Consider the following 19,047-nt stretch of genomic DNA (forward strand, 5'->3'; position numbering starts at 1 on the left):
TTCTTTCAATTTCTTTAAAGACAAATTGATTTAAATATATGATTGGATTTCTCTAAATTGTTTTAATTGTATTACAATAATTGATTCAGTTGCTTCCTGTGGTGCTACATTTTCATTTCCTTTAACAGTGATGTGGGTACCTGTTCTACATTTTCAATGGGTAAATGTATATTTTGGTAAAGAATTAGGATCGGAACTTTGGGACATAGTAGCACACATGAGAATTTTCCTATATCACGTGCAGTTTTAGATATTGAATAGGACTTTTGATGTCCTTATAAAGAACAGGGACCAAATTGGTGACATTCTGGAAACGGACGGCCTTACATTATGGTCACCAAGGTATTTTTCTGTTATCGGAACTTTTCTTTGGTATCTCTAAGGCGTATGCTAGAGAAAAAAACTAGTTTCTGGGTTGAATAGGAGTTGGTTCGCCCCAGGGAATCTATATTTGGGCGATTCGTTTAGCTATATAGTTGAGAATCTCAGAAGTTATGATTGCTCTGCAAGGGTAGGGAAAATAAGAGGATTATTTACTGGATATTGTGGTATTGTATGCACAAATACTGTGAAGATTTTGTACGTTTCGGAAATGTTTTAAGATATAGTGATGAAGTTCTGAACCACACCTAAGCTTAAACCCTTCTCTGCAGCACCATATTATTTATTTATTATCTGGAAATTTAGAAATAGGCTGAATATAACTGAATGAAAATGATACATTTGAAAGCATAATTATTTTATTTGTTTAGTTTCAATTTATTTCACATAAATATATTAGTTAAATTTATAAAAAAAAACATACTAAATACTACTATATATTCTATTATCACCACACATCACTACTACAGTGTATAACCACCCTGATCAGCCCAGTGGACTCGTCTGCCTTCTAAATATTCTAAGCTTTCTTGAATCTTGCGTCTTTCGTCGTCCATCAAAGCTAAACGTTTGTATTTCTGTATGACATAACAGCAACTGAACATTAGAATTATTTGGAATATAAGCCAAAATATCAGTAAAGCAATAAGAAGACTTTGATTTACACAAATGCTGTCCAAATGTAGTTGATCATCTGAAATTAATTAATTGAGATTGTGAAAAGGGAAATTTAAAAATGTGTCTTACTTCGTCTTACCTATACCAGCAATTAAGAGGATTCCTCTTTCACCATAAATAAAACTATTTTTATTGGTATTATCTGGACCTCTAACATTCAAATTAAAATTCAATGGTATGACATCGGTTTTGGGTTCGTTTGGCGGCGCTGCATTTTCACTCTCTGTCACATTTTCGCCATCATCCATTACGGTTGAAAAGTAGACCGGATTTTGTACTTTAAATTGCTGCAATTGCTGATCGGGTGTAATTTGTCTTTTCTGTCTTGTGGTAGTTTCGGATATAATGGGATACCAATTGGCATTGCTGGTGGAACTTAGGCAATTTTCATCCGGGCAGCGATTACTGCAAAAATGTATCTTGACATCAAAATTTACCATAGAGGTACCGGCAAATTTAAAGGCATGAAATCTGGCTCTCAATGCGTTACGAGTGGGATTGCGTATACGTTGTAGTCCGGGGAAGACACTAGCGTCTGTGGGACAACCGCGAGCATCTAACAGATGAACATAATTTTGATTATCTAATGTTTTGGCTATAAGAGAGGTCGCCCTAAAATCTGGCAGTGGCGGTATTTCGAGTGTGGCAAATTCTCTTTGTTGCTGTTGTGTATATTCCGCCACTATTTGCAGTTCTAGACTTTGACCAATTTGAACATCATTGGTTTGATGGTCATGGGCCAAATCTATAATTTGTAAAGTAATCTTGGGCATTGGATGAAAGTCGCTGGCATTGTAATGCAAAGAACCTTCATTGGGCAGAAAACTAGAAAGAATTTAAACTATTTATTTAGGATAACATGTACATATGTATATTAAGCTAACTAACCTTTGAGTAAATTCCAAAGATGATTCTAACGCTATGGCATTCGGCATTGTATCTTCAGTATCCATATCATTTGTATTGGAATTAATTTTATGGTCTTCTACTTGTAGCTTAACATCCACACTATCGTCTTTACTTATTTCCTTTAAAGTGGCATTACTCATAATGCAACCCACTTTTATTAAACGGTCACCCTGGGTTTGCACATTGGGATTATTTTGTATAACCACCAAAGTTGAAATGAAAATTCTAAAAAAATATTGTTTTTAAACTTTCTTTAACTAATACAACATAAAATTTTTGAGAAGTGTTCCTCGTACAAAACATCTTATATATATAATTTTGGCACGCTGATTACAAATATTTTAAAATTGGCCAGTTTTCGAGATTTTTTCCTTTTAAGTTTACACTAGAAATCCTATTTAGGGGAGTTTTACCCCAAGAACGTGGAATTTTTGAGCAATTCAGACTATTAATGGCCAATTTCATACCCCTAGGTCTATTCATTTTGGCACTATCGCACTTAAAATTTAGTGGGTAACAAAAATTCAAATATTTGTCCCTAAATAGCTGAGACATGAAATTTGAACTGTAACTTTATATCTTCTAAATTAATTTGAAATGCTTCTTTATCTATTTAAAAAAATAACAAACAGCTGTTTGGTACTTTTTTGAAATTCGAATCTTTTTGAGGGAAAACGGGTAAGAACTGTATTTTGGTACTTTTTTGCTCCCGCATGTATCTTTTAAACCAATAAACATAGAAATAAATTTCAAATCGCATTCTTTACTTACTAAAAAAATAACAAATATGTATAAGTTTTTTTTTGTACAATTATGGGTAAAAATTTGTATTTATTTTTGTTACTTTTTCATAAAATAATGTTTTTCTATAAATTGACATAATCCTATGAAATATTTTATTATGACTTTCCATTACAATACAGAAGTTTATTCAAATAAAGTTTGTATTATTTCAATGGGGATAAAAAAGAACCATAAAGGGGTAAAAATAGGAAAACACATTTTATTCGAAATTATCAAGCCAATTTTGATAAAATTTTAAACATTGGTTTCTGACAGGCTGCTATTTGGAACTCGAATGTGAAGGTGTAGATAAATTCAATCTGTGATCATTCAAAAAACATTTTTAGTATAAAAAACTGAAATCGCTAATAATTTAATACTACGATTTTAATGTAAATAAGTTCAAACTGTGATCACTCATATTTCAAACCAAAAATAGATTTTAAGTATAAAAATTCAAATATCTTCGTAAATACTGTGATTTTAAGGAAAATAAGCTCAATCTGTGATCACTCATATTTTATACTAAAAATCGATGACTGAAAAACTCAAATATTTTAAATTGTTAATAACTTCGTAGATACTGTCACTGATCACTCATAATATTTGATTACATAATTATAGGTCAATAAGTCCGCGATTTTTTTAATTTCCCGGCTCTTAACTGGAAGAGTAACACTGCTCCTGTCAACAGGCAGATAAAAAAATGGTTTACTGAATTTCGCTGTGGTCGTACAAGATGGTCGGAAGATGTCGAACGTTCTGGACGCCCACTTGAGGTCTCTACTCTCGAAACAATTGAAAAAAAATGCCGATTGAAAGTGCGAGTGATTGTGGAAGCCATAGGCATCACACATGGCTCAGTGGTTTTCATTTGGAATGATCACTTGGGTTTGAGAAAGCTTTCTGCAAGATGGCTGCTCATATCGGGTGCACATGGCAAAAATCCATGTATTAGGCTAAAATGCCCCATCTTTCGACCTATTCTCCGGATTTAGCCCCTTGTGACTATTTTTTTGTTCCGAATCCTGAATAAATGTCTCGGGGGAAAGAGATTTGACTTCAACGATGAAATTATCTCACAAAAATAGCTATTTTTATGACCTTGACAAATATTATTTTTTAGGAGGTATGTATAAAGAAATTGGAAAAACGATGTGAAAAATGCATATACATTTTCAATTAAATACATTTAAAAAAAACAAGTTTTTAGTGGAAATATCTCGAAAACCAGCGCACTAAAATTATATAAAAAAAATGTTTTGCTCGACACCCATAAAGGCTTCCTGTTGCCTCTATGGGTGTCGAGTAGTGTAACCGGCTTACCTTCTATATTCTTTAGTTACTTCATAAGCTCTCAATATACCACATTTATTCTCTTTGGCTTCATTACCGATTTTCAATTTTAGCACCGTACTTTTAGTACCATTTCCTTGAACCATACACTCTTTGGAATGCATGCTGACATACATTTTCCCTTGGAACCAATCTTTGGGTGTGTAACGTATGGACATTTCGTCATTAGTGCAAACAACTTGGACTGAAAAAAAACATAACTTTAAAAATAGATTTTATATCTCTTTGAATTATTTTACCATCTAAACATTTCACTCTCCTCATATACACTGAATTCTCTCTAAGTTTTAAACTTCTAGGACCCATTGATATTATATCCTCAGAGTGTAATAGACATTCGGATCTATGTATGTCATCTTCATAGTAAAATGAAACTCCTTGACAATAGAATCTTGTTTCATGAGAACAGTACGATTGACACTATTGAAAAAATATAAGCATTTAAATTCTTTAAGTATTTGTTTATACAATATTTGTTTACCTCTTTTTGATTTAATCCCGATATTTTTGTTTCTGCATAAATAAATGTACTGTTCGCATACAGTTCATATGAGCAATGATCATTTTCCACAGGTCTCTCGTAACATTGATTTTCTATGTATTCCTCATCGTAGGGTGCGGCACGAAATGCATCCGGTTGTATCATTTTATCTTTATCACTCAATATACAGCGGCCCAATGTGGTTTGATGTTGTCTGGCGGCTAAACTTTTATCCTGGATAAATCTAGTGGAATATGGTAAAAGCTTGTTAATATTTTTATATTCGACATACATATGTACATAGATTATATTCAAAATTTCGACTGGACATAATTTTTTGTATATCCTTCACCATGAGTGGCAAGGGTATATATAAGTTTGTCATTCCGTTTGTAATTTCTACATCTTTCATTTGCGACCCCACAAAGTATATGTATATATTCTGGATCGTTATAGATAGCGAAGTCTATATAGCCATGTCCGTCTGTATGTTGAAATCAACTTTCAGTAGCCCCCAAATAACTTACATACATGATTCATATATCAATATATCGGGAATTCTTCCGACAAAATCGGTCCACAAATGGCTGAGATATAAGGAAAAAACCAGGACAACCTCGATTTTTTACCTATTTTTGACCCATATTTGGATTATTAAATCATTAATATAGACAATATGGATATCTAATGATAGATATTTCAAATACCTGTGCAACGATGTATATAAGAACATAGTTGGACCTACAATGGGTCAAAATCGGATAAAATATTTTTTAACCCGAAATATTTTTTTCACCAAAAAATTTTTTTTCACTAAACATTAAAAAAAATTTAAAAATTAAAAACTTTTTTTTTCAAAATTAAAAAAAATATTTTTTTAAATTTAAAAAAAAAAAAATTAAAAAACAACTGGAAAAAAAATTTAAGGCCCTAATTTTGTAAATCACTTCACAAAGTGATATTTATCAGAGCTGTAAATGAATCATTCTTTTTTGATTTTAATTCATTATGAATTAGCTAAATTTTGAATTAATTCATTGAATTGAAAAAATGAATTGAATGAAATTTGAATCAATTCAAACGAATTAGGCAGAAATGAATTTCAATTCATTTCCAATTCAAATGAATTTGTAAAAATGAATTGCAATTCATTTACAATTCATTTGAATTGAATTGATTTTGAATTAATTCAAATGAATTAGAAAAAAGAATAGCAATTCAAATGAATGATTCAAAAATGAGTTGCAATCAATCAAATTCAAGAGCAGATCTCTAGGGGGAATGAAAGATTTCTCCTACCAAAATGAAAATATCCAGTACAAAAATTGAAAAGCCTTGTCCTGTATACGCGCCTGATCAATGAAAACATGGTGTTTGGAGTTTATTTATTCAAGAAGAACTGATTTTTATTTTGAAATACGCTGAACGACAAAACATATTTAATATTCAAGAAGCAATTAATAATTTTTGAAATTTTGTGACCCACGACCACCCAACAACAAACTTTTTGCTAATATTTATATTATATTTATTTCAAAAAAATAAAACTATCTTCCAAAAATAATCAAAAATAAGGAAAACTAACAATGTATGTAGTTCAAAACACAATTGAGTTTCATTAATAAGGCTAATTAGATTTAATTAGAATGCATCATTCACCTTAAACAACAATAGCTTTTCAAAATTATCATCTGAAAGAAATCCACGTTTAGGGATGTTTAGAATAGAGGCGTACGAAAATAATCTTTCAACACCAGCTGACGATGGTAACGGCGCATTATATTTAAAGGAAGACTTTTTAACCGTCGATTAATTATACTGCATACTTAATGACATTGAAGAATCTGCTAAATATGCTGCGAATTTCGCGTCGGAGTTGGAAATGAATTGCTAATTTTTTTTTTAATTCGTTTGAATTAATTCAAAATCAATTCAATTCAAATGAATTGTAAATGAATTGAATTAATTCAAAATCAATTCAATTCATTTGAATTGGAAACGAATTGCAATTCATTTTTACCAAATTCATTTGAATTAATTCAAAATCAATTCAATTCATTTGAATTGGAAACGAATTGCAATTCATTTTTACCAAATTCATTTGAATTGACTCAAATTTCATTCAATTCATTTTTTTGTGTGAATGATTCGCGAATTAATTCAAAAATGAGTGATTCATTTACAGCTCTGATATTTATATGGAAAGCAAAAACAAAATTTCAAAAATTTTAAAAATTTGTTTTTGTTTTATATACAAATTCTTAACAGAACAAACGCACCAAAATTCAAGCGTTGATTTGCCTTTCATAATTTGAAAATTTTGTATATAAAACAAAAACAAATTTAAAAAATTTTTGAAATTTTGTTTTTGCTTTCCATATAAATATCACTTTGGTGACGTGATTTACAAAATTAGGGCCTAAATTTTGTTTACCTAAAAATATTTAATTTTTTTTTTAAAGTATAATTTGGTGAAGGTTATATAAGAGTCGGTACAGCCGAATATAGCTCTCTTACAGTGGTTGACAAAACAATGGAAACTTATCAAAATATTCCATATGTAGCCCAAAATTTAAAATATTTTTTTAAAATAAAATTTTTTTTTTAGTATTTTACTTGTATAGTTTTATTTATATAATATTATATTCTGAAAAAAGGGAACAAAATTAAAAATATTCACTATTTCGCTACTGACAAAACAATGGAAACTTTTAAACTTCTGCAAGAAAGAAGTGTAAAACGACAATAATATTTAAAAGAACGATGTAAAAAGCATACTGTTTACAGTTATTTTATTTTATTTTTAAATTTTGGTAATTTTTCACAATTTCTTTTTCTAAGTTTTTCGGATAATTGCTTTTTTTCAAAGTTAACGAAAATGGCTAAAATTAAGATTTGTGAAGACTTAAAAAATAAAATAATTAACGACTTTAAAGCTGGTTTAAAACAAAAAAGTATGTGTTAAAAATATTCAATAAATAAATCAGCAGTTTCAAAAATTATTAAGAAATTTCGTAAGACCGGTTCTGTAAAAACTCAACATTTAGGTGGAAGACCTCGTAAGACTACTCCTAGACAAGATAATTTAATAGCGAGAGAGTTCAAGAAATTTAAGAAATTTAAACTGATCGATACAGAAATGGAATACTGTCCTCTTTTCCGACGAATCCAAATACAATTTAAGAGGCAGTGATAGGAGAACATTTGTAAGACGACCAAAGGGGAAAAGATTAGATCCAAAGTACACAAATAAGACTGTAAAGTTTGGCGGTGGCAATATTATGGTATGGGGATGTTTTTCAGGGCAAGGTATGGGCCCAATTCATATTATAAAAGATACCATGACAGGTATAAGATACATAACCATATTAAACGATGTTATGTATCCATACGCTGAGGAAAATATGCCCCTAGTTTGGAGATTCCAACACAACAACGACCCGAAACACACCTCTAGGGTTGTAACCAAGTGGTTACAATCCAACGAGGTACGTGTTTTGAAGTGGCCTGCCCAATCGCCAGATCTCAATCCCATAAAAAATCTATGGGAAATCCAAATTTATGGGACCCAAAATTACACCAGGAAGGAAGATGTATGGGAGGCGGTTATAAGGGATTGGCAAAATATTTCAAAGGAGACCATTGACTCTTTAATTGGTTCAATGCATCGTCGATGTGTAGCAGTTATAAAAAATAAGGGATACCCAACAAAATATTGAGTTATTGCAAAGTTTAGACCATATTTGTTAAAATAATACCTAAGTTTCCATTGTTTTGTCAATGCCGTAAAAAAGAAATCTTTTAATTTTGTTTTCTCATTTTTAGAATTTAATTAATTATGTCCTTTGTTTTTTGTCAAATTAAAAAAAATTTTCAAAAAATTTTAAAATAAAATTGGAAAAAGCTTTTTTCAAAAAAATAAAAAACAATTTTGAAAAAAGAAAATTTTTTTAAAAAAAATTTTATTTAAAATTTATAAAAAAATTTTAAAAACAATTTAAAAAAAAATTTTATTTTGTTTAAATAAAAATATTTTTAAGTATAATTTGTTGAAGGGTATATAAGAATAGCTCTCTTACTTGTTAAATTTGAATAAGATTGCAATACATATTTCTGTTAATAAAGCTTTTGCGCAAACGAGATAAATTTATGTATATATACAGTGAATGTCACTTAAAATCGTACACCATCGTAGTCAAATTTTATTCATTAGTTTTAGAAAGTTGATGTTTTGGAAATATTTTAAAATGCTATTTTTATATTGTGTGTGCTATTACCTATCAGAAAATTGGGTATAATTTTAATTGCCCTTATCCACAAATAAAAAAATTGGGTAAGACTGTCAGTGCCCAGAATATCAAAGCTTCATTTAAAATCGTAAAGGCACTAAAAAATAGCAAATGATACCCTATAAAGTATTAGGATTATTTAATATTAACATTTTTTATTATTTTTAAAGTTTTAATTATAATTTAATATAATTGTACGAATTTAAGTGAAATATGAATTTTGTGATGTTCTTTAATTTTCATCAATATTTTTTTAACGAATTGAGGTTTTGTTAACTTTTTTGTTGAAATACATATTTTTTGTTCCAATTTATAAAATGACTTTTAATTTTTTATATAATCACCTATTATTGCCTGTAAAATTTCATAATATTTAAAAAAAAAATATGCTGTACGTTGAGTGACACTCACTGTATATTTGAGCTAGCAATAAATGTATAGGAAAGCTTTGGTGATAGCTAGAGGGATTTCTGTGTAGAAAAGCTATTGAGAGAGATCTCTGTGTAGGAAATCATTTCAGATAGCAAACGTGTTTTCTGTATAGCAGCGATAGATTTATCTATATAGGAATTCATTTGAACTACCGAGAGAGATTTTTGTTTATGAAAGTTTTTGAGTTAACGAGAGAGATTTGTGGGGATGGTTTTACATAAAGAAAAGCTCACAGAAAATGAGTTTCTCAAGACATATACCACAGATTATTATAGATATGAAACAAATGACAGTTCTTTCCACTTTTCAATGGTTGTGGATTGCGGAGCTAGAGAAAAAATATAATTTTCAATAGGCAAGGAATGTGATATATTTGTCCCTCTTTCAAATCCACAACAAATTTTGTTTTGTTTGTTTTCTATTGTCATATTACTGTAACCAGCTGATTCATATCTGTGTAATCTATGACATATACTATCACAATTTCGATAAATTCGAGGATTCATTTGAATCCCCCAATTGTTTTTTAATTTATACATTTTCAATATGTGTGTATATTAGGCCGGGTCGATTTATATGGAGGATAAAAAGTAAAAAATCGTATAGCAGAAACGCAATCTACGGAAAATTCTAAGAAAGTTTCCTCAAGAAACCATAGGTCTAAAATCAAATCCTATCTTGCGCATTTCGTCTTTTATCCAATAAAAAAACTATTAAAAAAATAAATTATATTGAAATATCATTGGATAAAAGACGAAATGCGCAAAAATCGACCCAGCCTAATGTATATATTCCTAATCATTTGTTCGCTTAATTTATAAATACATAAATTGCAAGCAATCATATTTAATATTCAAATAATTGAAGCGCAAACAATTTCAACTTAAAAAAATAACTGTATGACTTCACTGCAGCTTAAAATTATTCAAATGTAGATAGAATAAAACATTTTGTTTGAATCCGTAAACAACAACAATAAATGATATCATAATTAGGCGAGAGAAATTTGATTCAAAATCAAATCAACAAAAAATTCCAAATTATTTAATTGAAAAGCATTTACTTATAAGGCAATCAAAATAGAAATTAAATAAAGACAATAAATAAACAATGCCACAAATAACAAACATCGTGTAAAATTCCAATAAATAATTGCTTAGTTCTCAACTTACCTCTCATGATTGTTGCGATATGAGGGAGCAAACGATGCAGATAAACATTGGAATTCATGTTCGAATAAACATTTCTCAGCGCATTCACGTCGCGTGACCAAAGTGGTTATTGTTTTCTTTCCCTGGAATACTAAACTATTTCCGGGTATTTTTGTCAATGTCCACAAACGTTTCTTACATATTTCGGGCACTAAGACATTTTCAAAGAATAAAAAACAACTGTATGACTATGTAGAGGTCCAATAAAAACTCACCTTTTAAGCAGGTCTTTTCATAGAATATCGCTTCGCCATCGGCCACCAATGGCAACTCGTTACCCACTGCCATATAATTATCGATTCTTTCGAAATATGAATAACCATAACACTCGTGTGTGTCCAACAGATGTACATAAGCTATACAAGCATCATCTTCGTGGCAGATACGCCAGCACATTGAACTTGCTGTGGTTTCAAAACTTGGCGCTGTATCATTTTGCATTTGTTCCAGTTGACTGTCGATTATTGAGTAACCATCTCTAGCTATTCGATTGCGATCTTTATAATTATTTGCTGGTGCATAAATCAAATTATGTTCCGTCAAATATTCGAGTGGTGGTCGAAATCCAACAATTTTTTGCAAATGCATTTGGTATAGAGGACATTTAAGTAGAAGGGCATCTGCAATTTTTTTCGAAAATGTATTAAGTATAATAAGTTTATACGAATTAGAATTATTTAAAAAAAAATTATAATTTGTTTGTTGTTTAATTCGGAATTGTTTGCTTTCGTTAAAAACGTTACATATTATATACAAGGTTTGTTATTCGAATATAAATTATTCGAATAATCGAGGAAAAAATATATTTATGCCCGTAATTTCAACAAATAGATATCTATCAGTGCTTAGTTACTTATGGAGTAAAAATATTTGTTACTTTTTACCCGTAGATATTGATTTGAAATTAATTTCAAGTTACCATTTAGGTAAATTTATCTTCTGGGTATTTTACACTATAGATATCCATCTGTTGAAGTTATGGGCATTAGAAGAAAAAATTGTTCGATTAATTGAATAGTAGAATAATTTTATTTTCAAGTTAAAATTTTAAATGAATATTGGGCGTATGACTTAAAACTGTGGGACATTTAAAAATTGTTAGCTTTTATTTTGAAACATTTGTGCAACATAAATTTATTCAAAGTATTGACCATTGTTAGCTACGACATTTTCCCATATTTCTGGCCACATGTGGATTTCGAGCTAAAAGAAATGCACATATTTTGTGGCCATGAACGAATCAAGCCAATATCGGATACTCTGTTCCAAAGTGAATCGTGAGGCAAAACTTCCTAACTAACCACTTCATTCTAAACACATACTTTAACAGGTACATCTGGCCGCTTATTCAGCTCCACTTTTTTCAAATTAAAGAAGTAAAGCAAAACTTCCCGCATTCGAAGCAAAAAAGACATTGTCAATAAATAATAAACAGTATATGTAGTGATAATTTATTTTAGCCAAACGCCTTCAAAATATAAATCTTTCAACGTCTTTTTCGTCGAAAGTACTGTAAACAATTTTTTGCAGTACATACACAGAAAGAAAAAAACACTTCTAAATTTAAGTTTATTTTACTCAAATTTAGCCAGAAGTGTACTTAAAAATTTAAGTACGATTCATACTCATTTGTACTTAGAATAAGTATAAACGGAATTGATTTCAAAAATCAAGCGGAAATTTTCTTAAAACAAGAACGAAATTCTTGAATTAAGTAAGAAAATCTTGTTTTAAGTACAAGTGAGAAGTTAAATCAAGTAGTTAATTCTTAAACTTCAAATTAAGAGTAAGATAACTTGAAATAAGAAAAAAATTCTTATATTGATCCATAAAAGAAAAAGAGCGGTATAAAATTTACTCTCTGAGCTGTTCTCAAAGTAATTTTCTACTCGCGCTGTCGGTTAGTTACATGAATAAACAAGCAATTTCATCAGTCTGTATTGTGCATTCCGTGTTCCGTGTTGTTCTCTATAGTTTTCGGTCTTTTGTGTTTTTTTGTGTTGTGTGAAAAAAATATGAGTGAAGCAGAAGTGGTTCCGGACAAAGAAGACACCCTCCTGATCCAGCTTCTCCAGGAATTTCATCAGCCCAGTGTTTATGGGTATTTAAAAGGTAAGTCTATAATTTATTTATTATTGTGATTTATTTTTAAGTAATACAGTTATTCTATTTATAAAACATAATACAGCAAGTCAACCGAAAACTTTGGATAAGTTTCTTTTTACATGTTTTCTTTTAGCTTACTATATTATGTTTTATAAATAGACTGTTGAATTTGCAACAAATTCTTTAAAAACAAAATAACGGTACAACGTGGTATGTACGTACAAATTTATTAGTTGCGCATATCGTTTAGAAACAGGTTTTTTAAGACGCAAACAACAAAATTTGCACTTGTAAACAAATAATACAAGCATTTTGTTCTTAGTTTAAGAATTATCGTGCTTGATGTTTGTGTGTCTATAATATAGACTCTATATTATAGGCACACAAACACCTATATATGTATTGACATGTGCACAATTTGTTGTTTGCGTCGTTGTGTGTATTAGTATAAATAACTGCGTTTTGTCCATGAACTGATAGTATTTTTGTACCACAAATGAAAAATATGTTTCTTATTGCAAAAATACAAGTACAGTCACATAGAAAAAATATAAAAATAACTATACGATATTAATGATTTATCCTCATATTAATAAATAATTTTTAAATTTATCAAAGTTTTATAAAACGAATTTTGTATGGAATTATTGTTTTATAAACCTTTGAAAATTGTTTATGAATATGGGGGTAAATCTTTAATATCGTATAGTTAATATTATAAATGAATTTATAAATAATTTTCATATTATATCATTTGTTTGTACATTTTCAGCTTCTCAGGTAACATACAACAGCTTGCAATGGTGAAAACATTAAGGAAGCAATACCTCCTCTTGGTCTTCGAATCGAATTTAGGAAGAAGCTTTTAAGTGGACAAAATTCAGGTAAGAATTTAATAATACAGATTTTTGCAAATATAATTTAACAAATCTTAATCTTAATCTATAGTTTGGAGCCGATGACTACACAATTTCTGTTGAATCCAAAGTTGACAACTGGCTAATTGAAGAAGATGACTTCCGTGGGAAACGAGTTTTAAGCAAGGTAATAATTGTTAAATTGTATTAAATTGAAATTAAAAAAAAAACAAAATAAAATTTATTAAAAATAAAAAATAATGTGTTTTTCTTAAATCAATCTTAGTTTGGCTTACATCAAGTACGAATTCGGGCTTGAAACAATCCTATTTTTGGATTATATCAAGTACGAATTCGTGCTTAAATCTAGTTCAGAATTCTTGAAACAAGCTTATTTTGCGATTAATTCAATCTCGGACATACTTAAATCAATCCGATTTTTGGATTATATCAAGTACGAATTCGTGCTTAAATCTAGTTTAGAATTCTTGAAACAAGCTCATTTTGGGATTAATTCAATCTTGGACATTCTTAAATCAATCCGATTTTTGGATTATATCAAGTATGAATTCGTGCTTAAAACAAGTTTAGAATTCTTGAATCAAGCTCATTTAAGATTAATTCAATCTCGGCCGTACTTAGAGAGAGCTAAAATTAAGATTTTTGGGCTTGATGAATCCGTACTTGAATCAAGTATTATGTACTCGGTTTAAGAAAATCCGCACTTACCCTACTATTGACACCGCTCCGGATTGATTTAAGTACGGATTACTCAATTTTTTTTATGAGTGTATCGAGCCCTTAGCGCCAAATTAAATTAAAATTTTATGTTTTAGCGTTCTAAGAATATCAAAATTGTTAATAACTTCAAAATTATAGGGGGTAAGATTTTATCGTAAGTCAATGTTTACATTTTACAGTTAACAAATTTTATCGTAAGCGACACACAGTGGCATAGAAAAAAAGAGAGGAAATAAATCTGTAACTTCTAAATGGTTAGATTGGTTTGAATGAAATTTCACATGTGCAAAGAAAAAGGGTTGTCGAGTTGGCCCACCAGGGGCGCGACCAAGGGTCCTCAAAGTAGGACACCTCGGGTAGGTTACATTTTGTGTTCCGATTTCAAAAAAATTACACAAATAGAATCTTTTTATCGAGCACTACGACCTATATCAATTATCTCTTATAGCTTAGGAGATATTCGCATTTGAAAATAAAATTTTCAAAATTTTTACCCACCCTACTCCAGTTTTTTGATAAGAGCGTATCCAAATATTTCCAGTTTTCCTTTATTGGACTAACATCATATGTTGTGTCTGAATAGAAAATGAATTGTTTAAAAATAATGACTAAGTCCAAAGTTATATGCATTTGAATTTAAAAAGTTTTAAAAAGGCTATTTTTCGCCTTTTTGGGAAAAAATAACTTTTTTTCGTTTTAAGTTATCGCAAAAAATTTATAAGAGGATGTATTAGGAATTTATACTTTCTGAAAGCTAAGTTTCCATAAAATATTTTAAATGAAAAAAAATTTAAAAATCGTTGTTACCGAGGGGGCCAGGTCCATTCAAAAAACACATATTTTTTATGTAAAATTAAACTAGGGCAAAAATTCTCAAATTGCATATTCGATATAAAAATATAGTAACCGAATTTAGGTGGCCCAATATGTTTCTAATTATTTTGTAAAGGGTTCCGATAACCCCACCTCTGGTATGGATATTATAGCTAAAAAACTAAAAATTCCCATTTTTGGAATTTTTCAACACTTTTTGGGAATTGCGGTAGGTATTGCTGATAATAAATTTCAAAATTCGTTTTCAGTTTTCCATTTTTAATAGAAAAATCTACATAACTGTGAAATTTCATTAAAAACTATTCATAAATAAAAATTTAATTTCAATTCGAAAAATTGGTATCTATGCAAAAATTCAATAAAAATCATTTTTTGTCATATTTTTCAATAAAGTATTCCATGAATTTTTAATTGCCAAAAGTTATAAATAGTTTTGAAAAATAGACAAATAGCTTGAACGAAATTATATTATATCGCATCATAACATTTTTAATTCTATGTATAAATTTCAAAATAATCAAAAAAACCTTCTCCTGTAAAATTAGTGTTTTGTCGCTTACGATAATTTGGCACTAAGGGCTCGATATAAGGAAACAAGTCAGAAAGTAATGGACCAATTGATAGTTCAAACTTGTTTTAAACTTTCGACAAGACTTATTTAATTTTATTAAATTGAATATCTCAAAAATAACTCGTTGCAGTCTATATGTTTCTTAACCTCTTTGTCCATCATTTTCTAAAATGTTTAACCTTCAACCTCAGTGGTTTCATGTCAATTAGATTTTTTTTCTATTAAACATTTATTGATTTCGTGATCGGAAATCCCCCTTGTTATAAACAATAGCAACAATAACTATTATATTGATGTAATAAATATACAAATACCATATTATCTATATAATTAAAATTACTATTTTTTTTTTTAATTTACACAAAATATACTTACATTGAGTTAACATTAGGGGGCTTTTTATTTTAAAATTTAATAAGTTGGTAAATAATATTGTCTATTGTCTAATCTATCAAAAAAAATATTGGGATAATCGGATATCGTTGTTTTGGAAAATCTTTTCGCATTTTTTTTCCTCATCTGACAGTTATTTCTCATTTTTGCCAAGTGTTTAACATTTTATTATGACCCAAAAACATCTTTCCATTGCCCTATATGAAATTTTACACTTTCTGGACAAAAATTTAAAATTAAAATTTTTGTAAAATGCTTGTTTTTTTCTTTAATATAAAAAAGCATAACAAATAAAACAAATCTTTCCTAATTGTGTTAACAAAAAGCAATTGAGTGTATTAAAAAATGTGTCAACTTCAGATAAAAGTTTCATGGTATTTATTGTTCCGAAAACTTTAAAAAATATTTAGATGAGCAGTCAAGAATTTTTTGATAAAATATGAATTTGAAATGGCTTAAGAGTTGTTGCTGTTTGAAGGCTCTATAATAAAACGTGAAACGCAGCTTGCCTCTATAAAATTAAAACTTGGAGGAACCGAATGAACAAAAAATGTCTTCTAGTGTATTTTTGAGAGATCGCGTAAAATCTAAAAATTCTTTAAATCGGTCATAATCATTTACTGGATTTAGGTCTTTTTGAACATACTTAATAGTCTGATCATCATATAGTCGATACTAAATCGGTCGTTAGTATAGCTGAACCTGTGTAGTTTTTATTAAATATTATTAATATTTGCTAATACATATAGAGTAATGTCTATCTCAATATAGCTCAAGGGCTTTCCTTTCTTTATGAATTGGATACCTATGTATTTCAAATCTAATTTGAATATATAATAGGTAGAAGCACAACCGACTTGAATTATAATGTAATGATAACTTGGGTCCATACAGTAGGCTCCTTTGTGTTATCTGAAAATAGAGAAATAGAGAGGGCCAGATAGAGATGAAAAGAGAAGAGGAAAGTCAGATAGAGAAAGTTGTAGATGAAATATGCAGGAAAAGGTCAGAAGAAGAGGAGTAAGAGAGATATAAGTGAACTGCAGTCATTTGACGTATACTAGGTCGCCCTGAGGATATTCCCGTGTTTGGCGTGAGTAGCCAATTGCTATTCCTTTATGTCCTAGAGTTCAGAAATTGAAGGAACGATGTTCTATTGCGGCTTAACTTTCAGTATATATACGAATATATCTGCCTGGTATCTTGTTATAACTGAGCCAGATAACCACCTCGATTTACCTTTCTAGAGCCGTCCGAATAGACAGAAAAATTCCATGTTGTATGGAAGGGCCTGGGAGTGCAATAATCAATATTATCTGGAAGATTTTGTATATGTACTTCCGATTATACTGGCCTGAACTTATGATCTATGTTTCCAGTCTCATTAAACCTGAAGTCCGTAGTGAATGACATTTTTCTGGCCTTTAGTTATCGATATCATTAATTCTTAATTCTCCATAGAAAAGTGATCGATATCTTGGATTTTCTATATAAAAGTTATTGATTTCCTTTAGAAATGTTATCGAGAATCTTAACACTTATACCAGATGTTACAACACATTTAGAAAGAATTTAAAAAAAATATTTTTATCTATTCATCAACTATTGTCTGTATGTAATTTTGTGTAAATTAAAAAAATACATATGTATTTATATTAATATTTAATGAATACTTACTGCAATTTAACCAATCTATTTGTATTGTTACTAAAAATATTATAAATATTTTTATTGTTGGTTTTATTGTAATGACTGTTGTTTTTCTAGTTGTTGTTGAATAAACATTTGTTGTGATTTTTGAATTTGCAAACCACTTAACAACATTAATGTGTTGATGATGGGTCATTGTGCAAGTACAGGGTTTTTTTTATTTTACAATTATTGAATTTCTATTATTTTATTTATATATTTATTAATATTTTGTCGCAGAATCTTTTTAAACAAATATTTTATCTATTTTTTGTTGTTGTTGTTTAAAAATAAATTTTATTTGCAATTAATTTTCGTTTTGTTGAGGTTTTTGTTTATTTTTTTGGTTTTCAGTAGAATGTGTGTTTTACTTTTGGACAGCTTTGTTTAGTTATTTAGCAAACCTTTTACAAAAAATTGTTTTTAAAACTGTTTGCATGTTAAAATGTTTTTTTATTTACTTTACATGATTGCTTTTTAAATATAATATCGCAATTTTTGTTAGTTTCATTTTTATTCCCGTATTATTATTATTTAATTATCGCCACTATTGTCAAATATATTATGAATATTTAAATTTCGTTTTAAATTTTCCTGTCTCATTACATTGGTTTAAATATTCCAGTCACTTTGAAACTATTAGCAAGTGCATAGAAAATCTTTTATACCATAATATTTTCTACAGAAAACACTGTTTTACACAGCAATTAAACTTTCTATAACTTTAATTTTCTATACAAAAGTTATCGATAAATTTAGTTTTCAATACAAAACGTTAATTTTCTACAGAAAAGTCATCGATATCTTTGATTTTCTATAGAAAAATTATATATGAGTTAAATTTCCTATAGACAATTTATCGATAACTTTAATTTACTTTAAAAAAGTTATCACTAAGTTTATTTTTTCTATAGAAAAGTTATCTGTAACTATAAATTTTTATAGAAAAGTTATCGATAGCTTTAATTTTCTATAGAAAATTAATTGATAACTTAAATTGTCTACAAAACATTTATCGACATGTTCAATTTTATATAGAAAAGTTATCGATAACTTTAATTTTCTAAATTATCGATAATTTAAAAAAAAATTATATATTCTTTTTTCATACAATTTGAAAAATTATGTTCTTATTGTCAGATTTTAGAAATGTATTTTGTAATTTTAAAATTTGGTATTGGAATTGAAAGATTTAAATTAATTTTGCGAAAATTTTACTTCAAGTACATGATTTTCATGTACTTCTCAAATCTATTAAAACTTTACCTTTGACTTCTACTGTAATATACTTAATATTACGCGACTTTAGTCAGACTTCCAGAATATTTTCAGAAAT

General features: G+C 28.9%; 1 protein-coding gene across 1 annotated transcript; it reads right to left on the reverse strand.

Moving 5' to 3' along the window:
- Positions 1-771: 771 nt before the first annotated feature.
- Positions 772-18,275, reverse strand: LOC135963529 (uncharacterized). The gene is made up of 9 exons (XM_065515433.1): positions 17,700-18,275; positions 10,736-11,140; positions 10,482-10,671; positions 4,589-4,832; positions 4,347-4,527; positions 4,078-4,291; positions 1,948-2,193; positions 1,139-1,884; positions 772-1,075 (listed from the first exon to the last, which is right to left on the reverse strand). The coding sequence occupies exons 1-9, from the start codon at positions 17,866-17,868 to the stop codon at positions 846-848; spliced, it is 2,625 nt and encodes an 874-aa protein (XP_065371505.1). The 5' UTR covers positions 17,869-18,275; the 3' UTR covers positions 772-845.
- Between the last annotated feature and the right edge of the window lie 772 nt (positions 18,276-19,047).

Source organism: Calliphora vicina, chromosome 1 (genome assembly GCF_958450345.1).
Source record: "Calliphora vicina chromosome 1, idCalVici1.1, whole genome shotgun sequence".
Classification (NCBI taxonomy): domain Eukaryota; kingdom Metazoa; phylum Arthropoda; class Insecta; order Diptera; family Calliphoridae; genus Calliphora; species Calliphora vicina.